Raw genomic sequence first — 19246 nt, forward strand, 5'->3', positions numbered from 1 at the left:
CTTAAAAAGTTTTTAATCTATTTTTAATATTTTAAAAATAATTTTTACACCTAGAGCTTTATTTTTAATCATTATACATTAAATTGTAAAATTATTTTTTAAAATAATTTAAAAAAACAAGTAAAAATAATTAAAAAAATATTCTCTAAAAATGTCATATTTTTTATTTTTGATAACAGAAAATAAAAAATAATTTTCTGATTACTAAATATTTTTTAGTTTTTTTTTTTAAAACAGTTGTCAAACATTCACATAACTTTGACTATTCCCCTTTTGTTGAACAAGAGTGGCAGAATTTCAGGGAGGGAATGGAGAGCAATTATTTATTTATTTTTAAAAAAGGATTGAAAGCAAGGAAAAGACTAAGCATTTGAAAAGTAAGAGAAAATACAGAGGAAAGGTGGCAAAAATTGGGTATGAGAGGGCACAAATGGTAAATAAGGTCATTGTCCCTTTGTACATCTTTATTCTATAATGATAATGAGAAGGTGATAGACTCGCATATACCCAAATAAATCCATATATGTACGTCTTTATTCTATATTCTCTCTGATCTAAAATAATATCATGTCACATCCAAGTGTGAACACTCATAAAAGTAAGAATGGTCGTGCCAACTAACATTCACATGGGTCTCTCTTTTTCTAGCCCTTTGAACATTTTTTTTAATGTATCCATCCTTGTTTCTCTCTTTAGACCTTTGGACTTTTCTAAAGTGATCCCCCCTATGATTTATGGTATGAAAAGACTATTCTTACTTTTATGGGTGCTCACATAAATTTATTGAAAAAATAGGAAAAAGATGTACATTTATAATATAAACCATGGGGAGACCAATCCTTCTAGTTTAACTCTCCTAGTTAAGATTTTGTTTCAAAGTAATTTTGACTTAAAAAAATGTTTTGAAAAAAATGAGATATTTTGACAAATTTTAGAAAACACTTTTTAGAATCCCTTTTAAGGTTGGAAAATTACTTATAATATTTTATAGAGGAACACTATTCTTTTAAAAATATTTTTAAAAAAAATACTTTTATTAAAAATATTATGAGTAGAAACACTGTTAAAAACTTAAATGTATTCGAAGAGTGCGTTTAACAGTGATTTTAGAAAGTATTTCTAATTTTTTTAACATTTAAATTTTTTTATCTTTCAAGTATAAAAAAGACTAAAAACACTTCATAGAATCACTATTAAACGTACTCTAAGTGTTTTAATAGTGATTTAAAAAAATATTTCTATCATTTTTAGTTCTTGAAAATTAAAAAAATTTCAAATATTAAAAATGGTAGAAATACTTTTTAAAATCACACAAATTTTCAAATATTAGAAATGATAGAAACACTTTCTAAAATTACTGTCAAACATATTTTAAGAGTTCATTAGATAATGATTTTAAAAAGTAAAGTGACAAAATTAGGTATTTGACAAAATTTAGAAAATGCTTTTAAAATTTTGAAAAATCACTTATTGAATTGAAAAATCACTTATAATGTTTTTTTAAGAAACATTTGATAGGTAATTCTTTAAAAAATATTATTAGAGAAAACATTTTTACGAAAGATATTTGAAGTAAAAACAACCCACTTTTAATGTAAAAAGTGTTTCTCAAAAAACTAAAATAAATATTTGATAAATTTTAAGAAATATTTTTAAAATACAAAAAAATTACCATGATAGTAAAAAATCATTTATAATATGTTTTAAATAAACACCCAATCGAATGATTCTCTTCAAAGCACTTTAAAAAAACACTTTCATTAATAACAATTTGAGTAAAATCTGCTGTCTACACACTGTCATTCTCTTCCTAAAACCATCTTAGGCATGGGCCTCAATACCCATAAATGTGAAAGCGTGTGGCTATCAGTCTCTCTTCATTTTTTTTTCATTTATATCATTGACAAAGACTTTGACTCAAAATCATTTCCTCTTCCCCACCCCCCAATCTCAATGTATCTCCATTATAACCTTTTAGTTTCTGATTTCATCTCTTGCTAGAGTTCCCCCTCAATTTTCCATCCTCTGCAACATTTTTCTTTGCTCTTTCAAAGATGGCTGAACAAATTCCATTCACCATTGCTGAGAACCTTTTGATGAAGCTGGGATCTGCCGCTTTCCAAGAAATTGGATTCATGTATGGTATCAGAAAAGAGCTAAGCAAGCTTGAGGATACGCTGTCTACCATCAAAGCTGTGCTTCTTGATGCTGGGGAGCCGCAGGAGAGGAATCGTGCAGTATCAACTTGGGTACGAAGGCTTAAAGAAGTTGTCAACGATGCTGATCAGTAGTTGGATGACTTCGCAGCCGAAGACTTGCGGAGAAAGACCCATACGCAGGGGAGATTTGTAGGACAAGTGAGTGACTTCTTCTCCTCTTCTAATCATATTGCTTTTCGAGTCAAGATGGGTCATAGAATGAAGGATATTAGAGAAAGGCTAGATGAGATTGCAAAAGATATTTCCATGTTCAAGTTTGTTCCAAGAGTGGTGCAGGTAGAGAATAGGATGAAATCAGAAACCCACTCTTTTGTGGTGGCATCTGAAATTGTGGGAAGAGAGAAAGACAAAGAGAAGATGATAGGATTGTTGATGCAAGAACATCTTTCAATGGTTGCAATTGTTGGTATTGGGGGCCTAGGCAAGACCACCCTTGCTCAATTGGTATACAATGATGATGAGAAGGTGGGGAAACATTTTGATATTAAGATGTGGGTGTGTGTTTCCAATGGTTTTGAGGTAAAAGCAGTGGTTAAGAACATTGTAAAAGCTACAACTAATACAAATGTGAACAACTTAGAGTTGGATCAATTGCAGAAGCTCCTTCGTAAAAGTCTAGATGGGAAGAGGTATTTGCTTGTGTTAGATGACGTATCGAACGAGGATCCAGAGAAATGGGATCAATTGAGGCTTTTGTTGACTATTGGTGCCCATGGGAGTAAAATCTTAGTGACGACTCGAAGCGCTAGAGTTGCTTCAGTCATGGGAATTAATTCTCCATACAATTTGGAACCTTTGGGAGAGGAGTCGTCTTGGGATTTGTTTCGAAGTCTTGCCTTCAAAGGAGGGGAAGAGAAAGCGCGCCCCAATCTTGTGAAAATAGGAAAAGAAATTGTGAAGTCGTGTAACGGAGTTCCTCAAGTCATTAGGCACGTAGCTCGGATGCTGCACTCTAAAACCGAGGAGAGTCAATGGTTGTATGTGAAAAATAGTAAAAATGTCATGTCTATGGATGCTTGATTTGTGAGATTTCAGTTTTCTATATTCAATGATCATACAGGATTGTATGTTGAATCACATGAAGAAATTATATCATAATTACTATTTAAAATTGTACCAACCTGATTCCATTTGTGTGTTTGATGAAGACGGTATGAATCTTCTAAGACTGATGGAGGGCACCACCTCTGGATTCTCTCAGGCAATGGGAGCGGGAGAGAAAGCGGTTAAGATCTTTTCAAAAGATGTGATTATCCCAAAAGACACAAGCCAAAATCCTTTTATACCCTCCTGCCTTAGGGACCATACCCATTGGTTATTGGGCCTCACGGGCCTTAGGCCCATCATCTAAAGCCCGTGATGGCATTGGGCTCTACACATTAGGTGGTCCATACTCAAGATTAAATCAGAAATTGCATGTTAAAAGATAGCTTAATCCTGGACAATGTTTAATATATTGTCAGTCCACATTTATTCTATCATGATTTTGTTTCATTAAGTATGATGAATGCTTGCTTGTGCTGCTTGTATTTTTTATTTTTTATTTTATTTTTACAATTTATAGTTCCATTTTGAATAATTAAATAAAAGGGTTGTTTAGAAATAATGTTTTTGGGTCTGTTTTGAGATATGTAAATATTTGCATATCAATAATTTATCAAGAATATATGAATTTATACAAATCATCTATATGACATATATGCAAAAGTACCCTTTAAAAAAACAGAAAACCAATTCAAGGTACCTTCAAAAGGGTAAATAGCCCTCTTTTTATGACTCACAAACTCTTTGAAAAAGATTTGAGGAAAAAAAAAAATGACATCAACTGAAAAGTTACCAATCACTTTTACGAAGTAGAAAGAGTTGAGAAAATATAACTTTGTTTTACAATTGTTTTTAAGAATGCTTTTATATTCTCTAAAACAAAAAAGAAGTTTTTGATAATTAAAAAGTTGTTTTCTTTTTTTCTATTCTTAAAATTAGATAATATATTTTTTAGGAAATATTTTTTAGTTGTTTTAAATTGTTTTCACTTGTTTTTTATGATTTGTTTTAAAAATAATGGGAAAAACAAGCTTTGATTCACTAATTTGAAAAAATATGAAAAAAATGACTTCAACTTTAATAAATCAGTTTCGTCTTTATTCATTTAAAAATATTTTTAAATATATGTATTTTTTATAACTCAAATTATTATTTTCTGAAATACTCTTTTACTTGATAATATTAAATAAAATTATTTAAAATTAATTTATCATTTTAATTTGATAAAAGTATTTTAAAAATAAATATATTATAATTTTTTTATTGTATAACATAAGATATAAATTATTGTGGAAAAATCATATAGGATTCTTAAGTAATAAATAAAATCTTTGTAATCCCTTAATCATTTTATATCGTGAATTATGTAAATCCCATCATTTTCTCATTTATCTAATAAAATTAAATACAAATTTTGTTAGTTGACATCAACAATAAAATAAAAAATTTTAAAAATTAAAAATACAATTAAAACTAAAATACATAAAGATTAAATACAATTTAAAACAATAAAAACTAAAAAATTAAAATTAAAATATTTACTCCCATTGTATTTTTAACTATTTCTTGATATTTATATTTTCTATTAGAATGTTTTAATTAAGTGAAAGTTAATATTTTATTTTTATATTTTTAGCTTTAAAGTCTTTTTTGTTTTAATTGTATTTTTAATTTTCTTAATTTTTTATTTTATTAATCTCAAATCAATTCTCACTTTATATTAATTTGTATTATTAAAATATAAAAGGGTTAATTTAGGAAATAATTATTTGAGTTATAAAAAAGTGTACATATTTTAAAATATTTTAAATGAGTGAAGATAAATTTGATTTATAAAAGCTTGAATTCTTTTTTCTATATATATATATATTTTTTTTTTTAAATTAGCAAGTAAAAACCCACTTTTTCTAAAAATAATAATATAAACACGTAGAATAAAACACTACACATAAAAATTATTTTTAAAAATAATAAAAATATGTTAAAGATAATTTAGGTCTTTAAACAAACCTTTTCTTTACAAAATATAAAAAGAATAATTTTTTAAAACTGCTATTTAAAACTATTTTTGATTCAAAAACATACAATTTCTAAACATAGCCTATGTTTTTGTCTTCTTTTCTTTTTATCACCTTGTTCTTTACTTTGTTTTCTTATACTCTGCACAAGGCTCTTTAGTTTCCTCCACAACACTCCTACCAACTGCCACCACCTTCTTTGACAGGCCATACATAGCTTAATGTTTTAAAAAATGAAGATAAAAAGGAAATCATTAATTGGATGTCAACCTAATGCAAGCATTATATTTAAATTGAATTGTTTTGTAGTTGGTCAGTGTAGACCCCTTTTAATAGGCCACCCGGGAGAAGTAAAATTTTCGTTTTTTTTAAGGGTGGGGGACGACTACCAATGGCACATGAAGACGCATGGCGAAGCGCGTCACCAACTCACCATGGTGGTGGTTGGGATGGCGACCTGGCTGAGCGGTGAATAAGGGAGCAGATAATGGCTTGGTTGGGAAGAAAACCGGATGGGGGGGCCAGGTCTAGAGGGTAAAGAACAAAAAAATGAGTTTTGGGTGGAGATACTGGAGGATGCTAGGTTGGTTGGGGGAGTCTAGGGTTCTAGGGAAAAGGAATTCTCTGGCCAGGCGAGAGCTGTGAAGGAGCTCTCAGGTAAGTTTACAGGGTATCTCTCGTTCATATTCACTATCACAGTTCTTTCATTTTTTCCTCTTGCTATTTGGGGTTCCGTTTGTTTGTTTGGATATGGATAATAGGAGATATGCATGAGTTTTGTTGATTTCCGGCTCGTTTATATGCCCATTGATCGTTTCATTCACTGTCCTTCTTAGCATTGGTTTAAACCTAGTAAAGTTATGTTTCATTTTGCTCTATGTGAAGATATTGTTTGCTATTTTCTCGTTTGGACCCGTCGGTACCCTTCCCACCAATCCAAGCCCGTTGAAAGAGCATTAGATATGGTTTCTCTTGATTCATATGTATATTTTCTTGTTTACTTTTCCTATTTTGTTTTCACGTTTTTACTCTCCTCCATCCCTCCACCCCTCCACCCTCTAATCCACCACGCCCATCTTTCACCCACATACCAACCCACTTCTGCCACCACCCAACCCGACATCATACTTCTACATATCCTTCATTCATGACTCCATCCCACCATGCATGGAAGTACCAACCCTATTACAATCCGTTTCTATGCCTCATTCATACCCATTTCCTATCCACATGCATGAAACCATGTATGGAACTATGCATATCAACGCCCTTCTATGCCCACCTTACCCATTCTTTCTTACCACCTTTCTCTCTCTACACCACGTTCTTCATGCCCACTTTCTATCCAGATGCATGAAACCATCCATGGAACCATGCATATCACCACCCTTCCGTGCCCACCTTACCCATTCTTTCTTACCACCTTTCTCTCTACACCACGTTCATAATGCCCACTTTCTATCCACATGCATGAAACCATGCATATCACCACCCTCCTATGCCCATCTTACCCATTCTTTCTTACCACATTTCTCTCTCTACACCACGTTCTTCATGCCCACATCCTATCCACATGCATGAAACCATGCATATCACCACCCTCCTATACCCACCTTACCCATCCTTTCTTACCACCTTTCTCTCTCTACACCACGTTCTTCATGCCCACTTCCTACCCACATACATGAAACCATGCATGGAACCATGCATATCACCACCCTCCCATGCCCACCTTACCCATTCTTTCATTAACCTATCTCTCATTCCGCACCTCCATTTTTCATGCCTTTCGGGAACCATACCACCATACCCATATCAACACCCACTAACCCATTCCCTTATCATATTATCGATACCCTTTTCTCTTACTTATCACCTTTCTCATTTTCCAAACCTCCATCACTCGCTCCACTAGTCTCATACCCATTTTTCCTCACCACCGTGGCAACCTCCATCCACACTGCCCTACTTTCTTGTCCTTTATCTTAGAGAGAATTTTGGTAAGTTACTCATTTTAATTTCTACAGTGGGTGTATTTTTTATGTTTGTGGGTCTTGCATATTGGCTTTGAGCCCTTGGGCCTGGGTGCAATTAGGCATGGTTTGAGTTGATTATTATAAAGCAAGTTGTGGGCTGTGAGACCCTTGGGACCGTTTAGGCTTGGGTCATTAGCCCATTTGTTTGTTTTCAATTTACATAATTTACCTTTTTAAAAGCCCTAATTTCTCAATAAATTTTCTAAATTTAAATTCCAATTTCCAAAATTTTAATTTTCACATCAATTTATTTAATCATTATCACTTTATTCATTTGCTTATTTGTTTATTTTTAAAATTCAATCTTTAAAAAATCCTTCAAAATTCCGATTTCTAAATTTAAATTTAAATTTCCGAAATTTTAATTTTCATATCAATTTATTTAATCATTATCATTTTATTCATTTATTTATTTGTTTATTTTTAAAATTCAATCTTTAAATAACTCTTCGAAATTCTGATTTCTAAATTTAAATTCCAATTTCTGAAATTTTAATTTTCACATCAATTTATTTAATCCTTATTATTTTATTTATTTATTTATTTGTTCATTTTTAAAATTCAATCTTTAAATAACTCTTCAAAATTCTGATTTCTAAATTTAAATTCCAATTTTCGAAATTCCAATCTTTATATCAATTTATTTAATCATTATCATTTTATTCATTTATTTATTTGTTTATTTTTAAAATTAAATTTTTAAATAACTCTTCAAAATTCCGATTTTTGAATTTAAATTCCAATTTCCGAATTTCTAATTTTCACATCAATTTATTTAATCATTATTATTTTATTTATTTGTTTATTTTTTAAATTCAATCTTTAAATAATTCTTTAGAATTCCAATTTTTGAACTTAACTTCCAAAATTCCCTTTCTTAAATTCAATTCCCAAGACTCCAATTTCCAAATAATTTTCGAGACTCCGATTTTCAAATAAATTTCAAAAATCCAGTTTTCACTCGAACAGTTTTAATTCCATCATGATTCTCAAATAATATGTTGTTCCTCTTGATTTTACATAAGCATGAATGTCATTTTTCATAATTCCATAATAATAGAATTTGTGATATTAATTCGTGCAAGATAGATCGGGCTTTGGTGGGGGCCCCACATACGTGATTTTATGATTGATTGATTTGATTGTCATGCGTAATTGATTTATTCTGTTCCATAATATGCACATAATCATCCTATGTTTGTTCACTAACCATTTGTTTTCCTTGAAGTAAATCAGTTCATCACTCAGGTACATTATTTGCGTCTCTCATTCATTCAATTATTTTGTTTTGAGTGGTATTCATTTGGTATCTATGCTCGATTAATCAATTGTCATGTTTGCTTCATTTTATTAGTAGAGATCCATTTTAGTAGACTTAGAGGGGTGCTATAGTCTTTACCGTACCTTCCCGATAAGTAACCTGACCCCGAACCCGATTCGGTTTTTCGCAGACCACCTTTTCCAAATAAGGAGTCACACTTAGGGTTTTCTTTCTTATTTTGTTTACCCTTTAAAAATAAAATAAAAATAAATGGCGGCTCCAAGTTTTTTTTTTTTTTCAAAAAAATCAAATTTCCATCAAATAAAACAAAAAGCGAGTTTCGCCATCGAGGGAAAGGGCATGAGCCGAAATGCGGGGTCCACGTTCAGATTTCCACATCTTTCCCAAATGTTGTTGAAGTATTGGTTTGACAAGTGCTATTTTCTTCTAGAAAATAAGTGAACATATATATTATTATCACTTCAAATAAAGTCTATGGGAATTATGGCTTCTTACTTCAATGTTAATCTGGATAGACAACTCATATTTTTAGTCATTACCATAATTGTTGCAATCATGCCATTAATATATTTGTGACTAGTGTATTTAAATACCACATCCACAATCATAGCTGTAATTGCTCCATGTATCAAGCCATTACATGTGTTTATATACCCATGTAAATTATGAATGAAAGCAAGAGTTTTTCTGTTGTTTTAAATCTATCAACTCAAAGCTTTACTTAGAGTTAGGGATGAAGTTATGTGAGTTCACCCGATCTAATTTGAACCCAATCCGATATTTGAGGGAATTTAAACAATCATTTTTAATAATTGGGTTGGGTTGAGTTAGGTTTTTTTCAACCTGAACTTAATTTGGGTTGGCCTTGGATTAAAGTTTAGACAACTAGAGTTTAACTCGAATCCGATTTAATGTTTTTATAATATTTATAACGCATTTTATTCTATGTAATAATATAAGTTTTCTGTTTCTATTTTTATGAAAAATATCAAATTATATTATATACTATGTTTTTCATTATTTTTAGAAAATATATAAATTTATGTTTATTCTTTTATTGCTATCTTGAAATTTTGTCCTATTTGTTATTAAAATTTTCATATAAATACATTAAAATAATATTATACATAGATTTTGAATTATGCAACATGACCAATTCATGTAGCTCGATCAATCTGAATTTAACTTAAACAACTCAAACTCAATCCAAGTTTAGAAAAATTAGATTGGATTGAACTTGAGTTTAGTACATTGGGTTAGAGTTCAAGTTGGGTTGAGTTTAGATTGATTATTTCTTAATTCAAGTTAGGTTTAGGTTAGTCATCAACTCGATCAATTCACCCAATTTACAACCCTAGATAGAGTACCAACTTTCGAATCATACTTTAATAAACCCAAAAGCCTAACTAAGAGATAAAAAAAGCTACCTAAAAGCAAATCAACACATGAAATCAACTTGAATTTTTATTGAAAAAACAATATCAGTAATACATTTAGGCTATGTTTGATTCTCAAAAAATGAAGGAAAATAAAAAATAGGATTAAAGTCAATAAGTTATTTTTATATGCTAACTTCTTCAAACTCATTTAACTTATTTCTCTCTATTATATGAAGATTAAATAATTTTTAAATATATAAATTTCTAATGAATTGTAATTATAATTGAGCTAGGAGCAAGGATTGAAATATCGGTTTTTACGGATATATCGGTACTTCGATTTTACGGATATATCGGATATCGGAAAAATATCGGTGGATATTTTTTCACAAATATCGATAAAGTGAAAATTATTTAAAATTAATAGAAATGCTTGAAAAAACTTTAAAAAATGATAAAATAAGTAAAAATACACATTTTAAAGTTATCTTGTAAGTGTAATTGACATATATATAATTAAGAAAATATTTTAAACAAAGATATATTGGTAGATTCGATATTTGAATTTTAAAAATAATATATATGAATTTTGAAAGTATATAGAGTTAGAATTGAATTAAAAAATATTTGATTTTATTGAATAAAAACAATTTATACATAAATATAATACATATGATATTACAATAGTCCTTATACTAAGGAAGAGATCGATGTGATTTCATTATATTGTTAGATGAAGATGACCCAATTTGCTGAAGATAATGTTTATTTAAAAAATTTTAAAATATTTTTATTAAAACATGTTTTATTATATTTTAAATGAAAATTAAATTAATTTATATAAATATTTTATTTGAGATTTAATTTTTAAAATTTTATTAAAAACATATAGTAACAACTTTTTTTTATTAATATTAATTTATTTAATAATCAAAATAAAATTCAATAATTTATAATTATTTATATGGGTAGAGGAAAATTGCTCTCATGATTTGTTTTTTTTTTTTTTTTTTACCTCTACTAAATCTAAAAATTAAAAGGGCCACCCACTTCTGAAGTTGCCCTCCAGCCGAGAGAATTCCCATTTCCCCTTTTCTGAAGCTGCCCTCCAGCCGCTGAAGCTGCCCTCCAGCCAAGAGAGTTCCTCTTCCTAAAAAGACCTATCTTCCTCTACCACTCTCAATCCTCGCAGGTACTAATCTAATCACGTTGATATTATTTTTTTTGCAACCCCCGTTTGATTCCCAAGAAAATCCATCCCCTATTTGATTTCCGGGAAAATTCATTCTCGTTTGATTTCCGAGAAAATCCAGTCAAAACCCCCAAAGAAAACCAAAAAATTTGCTTTTCTTTTGCTCCCTGTGTTTTCTGGATCTGTTTTAAGGGTCTCTTTGTTGTTGTGCCATTGGATTTAAATTTCACGAACCCTAAATCCACGATTTTTGAGCCAGATTTTGTATCCTGTGCGCGGGCTGGACTGGTAGGAAAATATCGGGAAATTTTCCGATAAATCAGTATTTCGCCGATATATCGGCGATTTTGCCGATTTTTTGTCGATTTTTCCGTCGATCGATAATCGGTGACAATTATCGTTTCGGCGCCGTCCGATATCCGATATTTCTTCGAAATATCGGCGACATTTTCCTATTTTTCAATCCCTGGCTAGGAGAGATTTACATTTGAAAAGGTACCAACATCTTTAGCCTATCTGAGTCATCTAAGATATGTCCATCTTTCTTATAAAATAAATATGAGGTACTTCTTAATGCAATTACAAAGCTAAAGCATTTATAGATGTAGGGACCCCTCCCATTGGGAAACACGTGGCACGCAGCTCATGGTGACGCATGACACGTGTTATCAGCCGGACCATCATCATCCAGATTCCCCTAAGGATATGCATGGTGCAGTTATCCTATCCGGACCGCCTCAAGGAAAGGCAAACGACGTTTCAGCTTCTCCTATCCAAGGAAGAGCAAATGACGCTGGCAGAGTGTAGACATCCGGATAGTCTCCACAACACATCCGGATAATCAGCATGAGCCATCCGGATATAAATCGTCTGGGTGGTCAATTAAAGTAAAGCAAGTCTTACACGCAATCACAACAAGCAGCCATGGCCCACATCTTGTCACCTGCAGAGTGAGAAGACAAGATGAAGTGACAGCAAGTCACTTCCCACGATCATTCTACATGATCACCTACCACGATCTCTGACAGTCGCGTCACCTACCATGGTTCCTGACAGCCGCTCGTAGGGTGATGATGTCTCTGCTGCGACTTAATGTCATCATGACAACATAAAACATCTCCTCACCATTAATGAGAGGAACAATACCCTTAAAGCTGTATATATAAGTCTTCACACGAAGAAGAACTCTCTCTCTCTCTCTCTCTCTCGGGGTAACCTCCTAATACCTAGTAAAAGGCCAACTGCCTCATATATCTTCCTCTCTCACCATGGCTAACAAAATCATCGGAGGGTGCGTCTGGACACCCTGTCCGGATGCCTTTTGCAGGTACAACCGCTGAATCAAGAACCCTTTGTGTGTTGAGAATCGTGTGTCCATCCATCTCGCAGCAACGTGGACCACCAGATACGCGAGGTGACAACAATAGACATTGAAACTTTTTCAATGTTTGTATCTTAAAGAATTGCCAAAAAATATAAACAATTGGATAAACCGGAGGCATCTTGAGATTGATGGGAATAGTGGATTGACTTTTATGCCATGTGGGTTAGGAGAATTGACTATGCTTCAGACTCTACCATTGTTCTTTGTTGGGAATAACAGCAGGAATTCTAGCGATGAGAGAATTGGTCGGTTGAATGAATTGAAATGCATTAACAGTCTCAGAGGAGAATTGGCAATTGCACGTCTTTCAAAGGTGAGGGGTGGTGCATTAGATTCCAAGGAAGCAAATTTGAAAGGAAAACAATGCCTTCATTCCTTGAGATTATATTGGTTGGAGCCAATAGAATGGATGATATGGGACTTCGAACCAGAAAGGAACAACGTTGAGGAGGCTGAGTCAGCGACTCAAGTCCAAAGGAGCTCATAAATAAGGATTATATTGGTGAGAGGTTCCCAAGTTGGATGATGAATGAAGGGTTTGGTTCATTGCTCCAAAATCTAGCGAAAATTATGACGAAGAGTTGTAAAAGATTCAGAGTTTTACCAGTACTGTTTGGTCAACTCCCTTCTCTTCAGTATCTGGAGCTTGAGTACCTAGATTCTGTATGGAGAACATGAAGAGCTACTCATCATCAGCAACACCATTCTTCCCATCCCTGAAGACACTTCGACTTGAAAGGTTGCCTCATTTGATGGAATGGGGAAAGAGGGACGTAGCAGCAGAGCAAGCTCCTTCATTTCCTTGTCTTTCCAAACTAAAGATCAAGTTTGCTGGCCGGCCTTAAATTGATGTCCTTGGCATTGCCTTCATCTCCTTCTAGTCTTTCCATTCTAGATATCAACGAATGCAATAACTTGGCATCCTTGGCACTACCATCATCTCCTTTTCTTTATGCTTTCTCAATTAGACATCAGTTCTTGCAATAACTTGACATCATCGACACTTTCTTCATTTCCTTGTCTTTCTCAATTACATATCAATATTTGCCAGAACTTGAAATCATTACCATTGTCTTTGTTCCTTGTCTTTCGAAATTGCACATCAGATCTTGCCATAAATTTTTGCAATAAATTACTGTTTTTTGAGGATTTGTTTTGGAAATAAATTACTTTTTGCAATAAATTTGAGGTGTTTTTAAAAAATAATAGTTTTTAAATTTTTTTAAAACATTGAGGTATAAAAAAAAAAATTATTAATTACCTTAAATTTAAAATTTTTAAAAGTAATTTAATTTTTTTTTTCTTCAGGATTTGTAAGCCATCTCTTATTTGACCAGGGACTTGTGGAGCTGTTGTCGTTACCTGTAAAAGCTTGTGCATGATGAACAATGATATGGTACCAAACATTGGTGGAGCTTCCCTTTAAAGTATGTGCATGATGATGAATTATGATCATTTGAGGGATTCACGATTTTTAGAAAGAAAAAAGTGAATTTGAAAAAGAAAATGTCTGAATGAAACTGACACCCAGCCTGTAAAGCACAAAGTGTGGTCAGACAATACGAATCAAACTTTAGCAACCTTGCCAATGTATTGGTCTCAGCAACACCAATTTAAAAATCCCCATTAAACTCGGTAGCTCAGTGTTTACAGATTTTGTGTTCATGGCTGGTTCTCCTGAGAATGCCATGGTGCTGTCATCAACAGCCGATGAAGATGAGAAACAAAGGGAAAGTAGAAGCAAAAGAGAGATCATTTCCACCCTCCCAACTGAAAAGGCCTGGAAAATTCAGGGTCTTATGTACCAGTACCAAGGCTTTTGGTACTATTCTGGGGGTGCTGTAGAAGGAGTCATGTGGATGCAAAAATGCTTCAAGGCAAGGAATGAAGATGTTCTCTTGGTCTCCTTTCCAAAATGTGGAACAACATGGTTGAAATCTCTCATGTTTTCTATCATGAATCGAACCAGGTATGATTTCTCAGCACACCCTTTGCTGACTTCTAGCCCTCATGAACTTGTTCCCTTCTTGGAATTCTACGCAGAGCAGAACATCCCCTTCCCAGACCTGGACACACTTTCCTCTCCTCAGCTCTTCCATACTCACATTGCCTTCACTTCATTACCCCAACCTGTCATAGACTCTCAGTGTCGAATTGTCTATATCTGTCGCAACCCCAAAGATGTGTTTGTTTCTAGTTTTTGTTTTATCTCGAGATGTCATATAGTGGTTCCCCTCGAAGAGGCATTTGAGTTGTTCTGCAAAGGAATTAGCTTCTATGGACCCTTCTGGGACCATGTTTTAGGGTATTGGAAGGCTAGTTTAGCTTCACCCCAGAGAATATTGTTCTTGAAATATGAAGACGTGAAGGGGGATTCCTTGTGTCAGGTCAAGAGGTTGGCAGAGTTCATGGGCTCTCCCTTCTCTTCCGAGGAAGAAGGACAAGGTTTGATACATGAAATTATGGAGCTGTGTAGTTTTGAGAATCTAAGAAATTTGGAGGTAAACAAGACCGGAGCACTATCTGTGGGCAATATCAGCACTGGAAAGGATACTTTCTTCAGGAAAGGTGAGGTTGGTGATTGGAAGAATCATTTGACAGCTGAAATGGCCGATCGCATTGACAGGATCATGGAGGAAAAGTTGAAAGGTTCTGGTCTGACATTCAGCGACTCCTGTGATAGCTGATTATTAATTCTGGAGGTGAACTTCATATGATTTGTATTAAGTTAATTTATTAACTATCTAATTGTCTTCTGTTAAGTGTGCTTGTGTGCTTGTAATAAATGGAATGATGGTGTTGAGTTAATTTGTATTAAGTTATAAGGCTTTCTTAATTTATATTTAAATTCAATACTTGGGCTAAGAAATCAATTCCACCAAATATACACATGGACCAATTAAATTGGTCTCATGAATATAACTAACTCATCCTCGTCAAGAAATTCCAAAAATTTAAGGGCAACATGTGTTTCATGAGATTGTTCAATTTCTCACATTTTTTTATTTCAATCTACCTGAACAAGCTCAATTATAATTGATTCTATTACGGTCTCATTTTCCATCCGATATTGTTCGATTTAAGACTATAATGATGCACATATAATCCATCAGTCGATGTTGATTTTACTTCTTTATTTGACCTATGAAAAAACTTTGAATGTGTTGTGAAAGTCCTTCATGTATAGCTCTTTAATATTTTCACAATATGATATTTTCTTCCTAATCCATGGTCATTGTCTTCTCCACTTAATTTTGGTGTGGCATAGTCCTTATGAATATTCTAAGAGTAATCTCCCAACTATTGCATTAGAATTTATACTTACTAATCAATCAATCAATCAATGATCATTGTCTTCGTCATTGTCCTTATGACTTGAGAGCATGGGATTGCACCATTTTTTTTTTTTTTTTACCGACAAGTAGTAATTGGAAGACAAAAATTGTTGTATTTGATAAAGTCAATATCAATATGTTGGAGCTTAACATGTAGGTCTTGTTGTTGTAAATTCAACTTTTGATTGCTTCAGGGTTAACTCCATACCATTTCAAATTAGATGTTTTCTGAGGTATGCATGCATAGAAGGTTCGTAAACCTTAAGGATTAGCTAACACAACACATTAGAATGAAAATGATGGAGTGAAGGTCTGAAAAATGCAACACCCTCCTAGCTGAAGTGCTTGTCCTTGGGCATTCAAACATTTAGAGATTTCTTTGCTACTTTCTATTTCATTTCTAACTTTAAAAATTTGATTTTGAAATATTTTTAAAGTAGAAATCCTCCATAATTAATTTCTAAAGTATTTTAAGCATACATAAGCATGTTTTATTGAAAATTTGTGAGCATCTAAATCTCACAAGAGGATAGTCATTATGGATGTTTGAGCCTCTATCTTTCAATTTTTTTCAAGATATTTCTTAAAAGAACTTTTAAATTTGTTTACTACAATAAAGATCAAGGACTCACATTACTTAAATTTAATTTATTAAGGGTTTCAAACAATCTAATAACAGGCATAAGAAAGTATTACATTGAGACATAGAAAGAAAAGTGATGGTACTGATGATATTATACCTTAAAAAATAAGTATATCAAATCAAGCTAAATGATATTTTTTTTTCTTATATTTAATTGATAACTTGGTGATCAAGAGATGATCCATGATCTTTAACCTAGGGGTTCTAGGCAGTTTTTCATTTTTATTCTATATATTCTTACAATTATTTAGAAAAAGGATTACTTGCTCGAAAAAGTTGAATATTTTTTGTGTAATTTCCTAACAACCAAACATTAGCATATTGGCATTAATTTTGGCTGACTTTCTTTTGGTAAGAATAAGACAAATAACTATAGAAAGTGCTACGAGATATTTGTACACTTTAGGTTCCTTAGGAAGTATAAGAAAGATTAGTGATTTTTTATTTGTTCGATTAGTTGGTTGATTGGAGTTTTCCTTTTCGTGTTTTGTTGTCTCTTTGGGTATTGATAGGACATGACCTTTTAAAGAAAATGATTCTTTAACATGAGCACAATGAACAGTTTTGTCCTTTGCAACAGTAAGTGAGTATAGAAATAAAATGAAAAGATTTGTACTTTATATGAGTTGTTCTTTGGGAATACTACCTACATTTGACCTCGATAATAAAATGATATGTAAAGTGCATGTCATTAAAAAATTTATAAAAATTTATCAAACTATATAACCTATTGGTGAGAAATAATCACATGCATTTTATACGTATCTAAATATCATAATTTTTTTTAAAAATTTATTATTAAATATCAAATATAATTTGTTATTTAATGAACTATCTAACTCTACATAAAAATAATAAAAAATCTTAATTTTTTAATTGTATTTTTAATTTTTTTAATTTTTAATTTTATTAATCTCAAATTAATTCTCATATTAAATTAATTTATATTATTAATATATAAAAAGGTCATTTTAGGAAATAATTATTTGAATCATGAAAAAATATATATTTTAAAATATTTTAAATGAGTGAGGATAAATATGATTTATAAAAGTTTGAGATATTTTTTTATACTTTTTTGTTTTAAATTGGTAAGTGAAAACCCACTTTTTCCAAAAATAATTATATAAACATGTAGAATAAAACACTACACATACAAATTATTTTTGAAAATATTAAAAATATGTTAAAGATAATTTAGGTCTTTAAACAAACCTTTGCTTTACAAAATATAAGAAAAAAAAATTAAAAACTGTTATTTAAAACTATTTTTGATTCAAAAACAATTTCTAGACATAGCCTATGTTTTTGTCTTCTTTTCTTTTTATCTCCTTGTTCTTTACTTTGTTTTCTTATACTCTGCACAAGGCTCTCTAGTTTCCTCCACAACACTCCTACCAACTGCCACCACCTTCTTTACAGGCAATACAGAGCTTAATGTACTTTTAAAAAATGAAGATAAAGAGGAAATCATTAATTGGATATTTGGATGTCAACCTAATGCAAGCATTATATTTAAATTGAATTGTTTTGCAGTTGGTCAGATTTCCACATCTTTCCCAAATATTGCTGAAGAATTGGTTTGACAAGTGCTGTTTTCTTCTACAAAATAATTGAACATACATTATCACTTCAAATCAAGTGTCGGGGAATTATGCCTTCTTGCTTCAATGTTAATCTTGATAGACAGCTCATATTTTTAGTCATTCCCATAATTGTTGCAATCATGCCATTAATATATTTGTGACTAGTGTATTTAAATACCACATCCACAATCATAGCTGTAATTGCTCCATGTATCAAGCCATTACATGTGTTTATATACCCATGTAAATTATGAATGAAAGCAAGAGTTTTTCTGTTCAAGTTTCTGTTGTTTTAAATCTATCAACTCAAAGCTTTACTTAGAGTTAGGGATGAAGATAGGCGGGCTCACCCGATCTAATTTGAACCCAATTGGATATTTGAACGAATTTAAACAATCATTTTTAATAATCAGGTTGGGTTGAGTTAGGCTTTTTTCAACCTGAACTTAATTTGGATTGAGTTCGGATTAAGGTTTAGACAACTAGAGTTTAACTTGAATCCGATTTAATGTTTTTATAATATTTATAACACATTTTATTCTATATAATAATATAAGTTTTCTTTTTCTATTTTTATGAAAAATATCAAATTATATTAGATACTATGTTTTTTATTATTTTTAGAAAATATATAAATTTATACTTATTCTTTTATTGCTATCTTGAAATTTTGTCCTATTTGTTATTAAAATTTTCATATAAATACATTAAGATAATATTATACATAGATTTTGAATTATGCAACATGACCAATTCAAGTGTAACTTGATCAATCTGAATTTAACTTAAACAACCCAAACTCAATCTAAGTTTAGAAAAATTAGATTGGATTCAACTTGATTTAAATACATTGGGTTAGAGTTCAAGTTGGGTTGAGTTCAAATTGATTATTTCTTAATTCAATTTAGGTTTAGGTTAGTCTTCAACTCGATCAACTCACCCAATTTACAACCCTAGATAGAGTACCAACTTTCGAATCATACTTTAATAAACCCAAAAGCCTAATTAAGAGATAAAAAAAAGCTACCTAAAAGCAAATCAACTTGAATTTTTATCGAAAAAACAATATCAGTAATACATTTAAGTTATGTTTGGTTTTTAAAAAATGAAGGAAAATAAAAAATAGGA

The 19246-nt window shown here is 31.5% G+C and overlaps 2 protein-coding genes across 2 annotated transcripts; both read left to right on the top strand.

Moving 5' to 3' along the window:
- The first annotated feature begins 1908 nt into the window (after positions 1-1908).
- On the top strand, positions 1909-3755 carry LOC100853803 (putative disease resistance protein RGA4). The gene has a single exon (XM_059742179.1). The coding sequence runs from the start codon at positions 2406-2408 to the stop codon at positions 3237-3239; it is 834 nt and encodes a 277-aa protein (XP_059598162.1). The 5' UTR covers positions 1909-2405; the 3' UTR covers positions 3240-3755.
- Positions 3756-13952: 10197 nt separating this feature from the next.
- Positions 13953-15407, top strand: LOC100251598 (cytosolic sulfotransferase 8). The gene has a single exon (XM_002276387.5). The coding sequence runs from the start codon at positions 14219-14221 to the stop codon at positions 15239-15241; it is 1023 nt and encodes a 340-aa protein (XP_002276423.2). The 5' UTR covers positions 13953-14218; the 3' UTR covers positions 15242-15407.
- The last annotated feature ends 3839 nt before the right edge of the window (positions 15408-19246 follow it).

This window comes from Vitis vinifera, chromosome 13 (assembly GCF_030704535.1).
Source record: "Vitis vinifera cultivar Pinot Noir 40024 chromosome 13, ASM3070453v1".
NCBI classification, from domain to species: Eukaryota; Viridiplantae; Streptophyta; class Magnoliopsida; order Vitales; family Vitaceae; genus Vitis; species Vitis vinifera.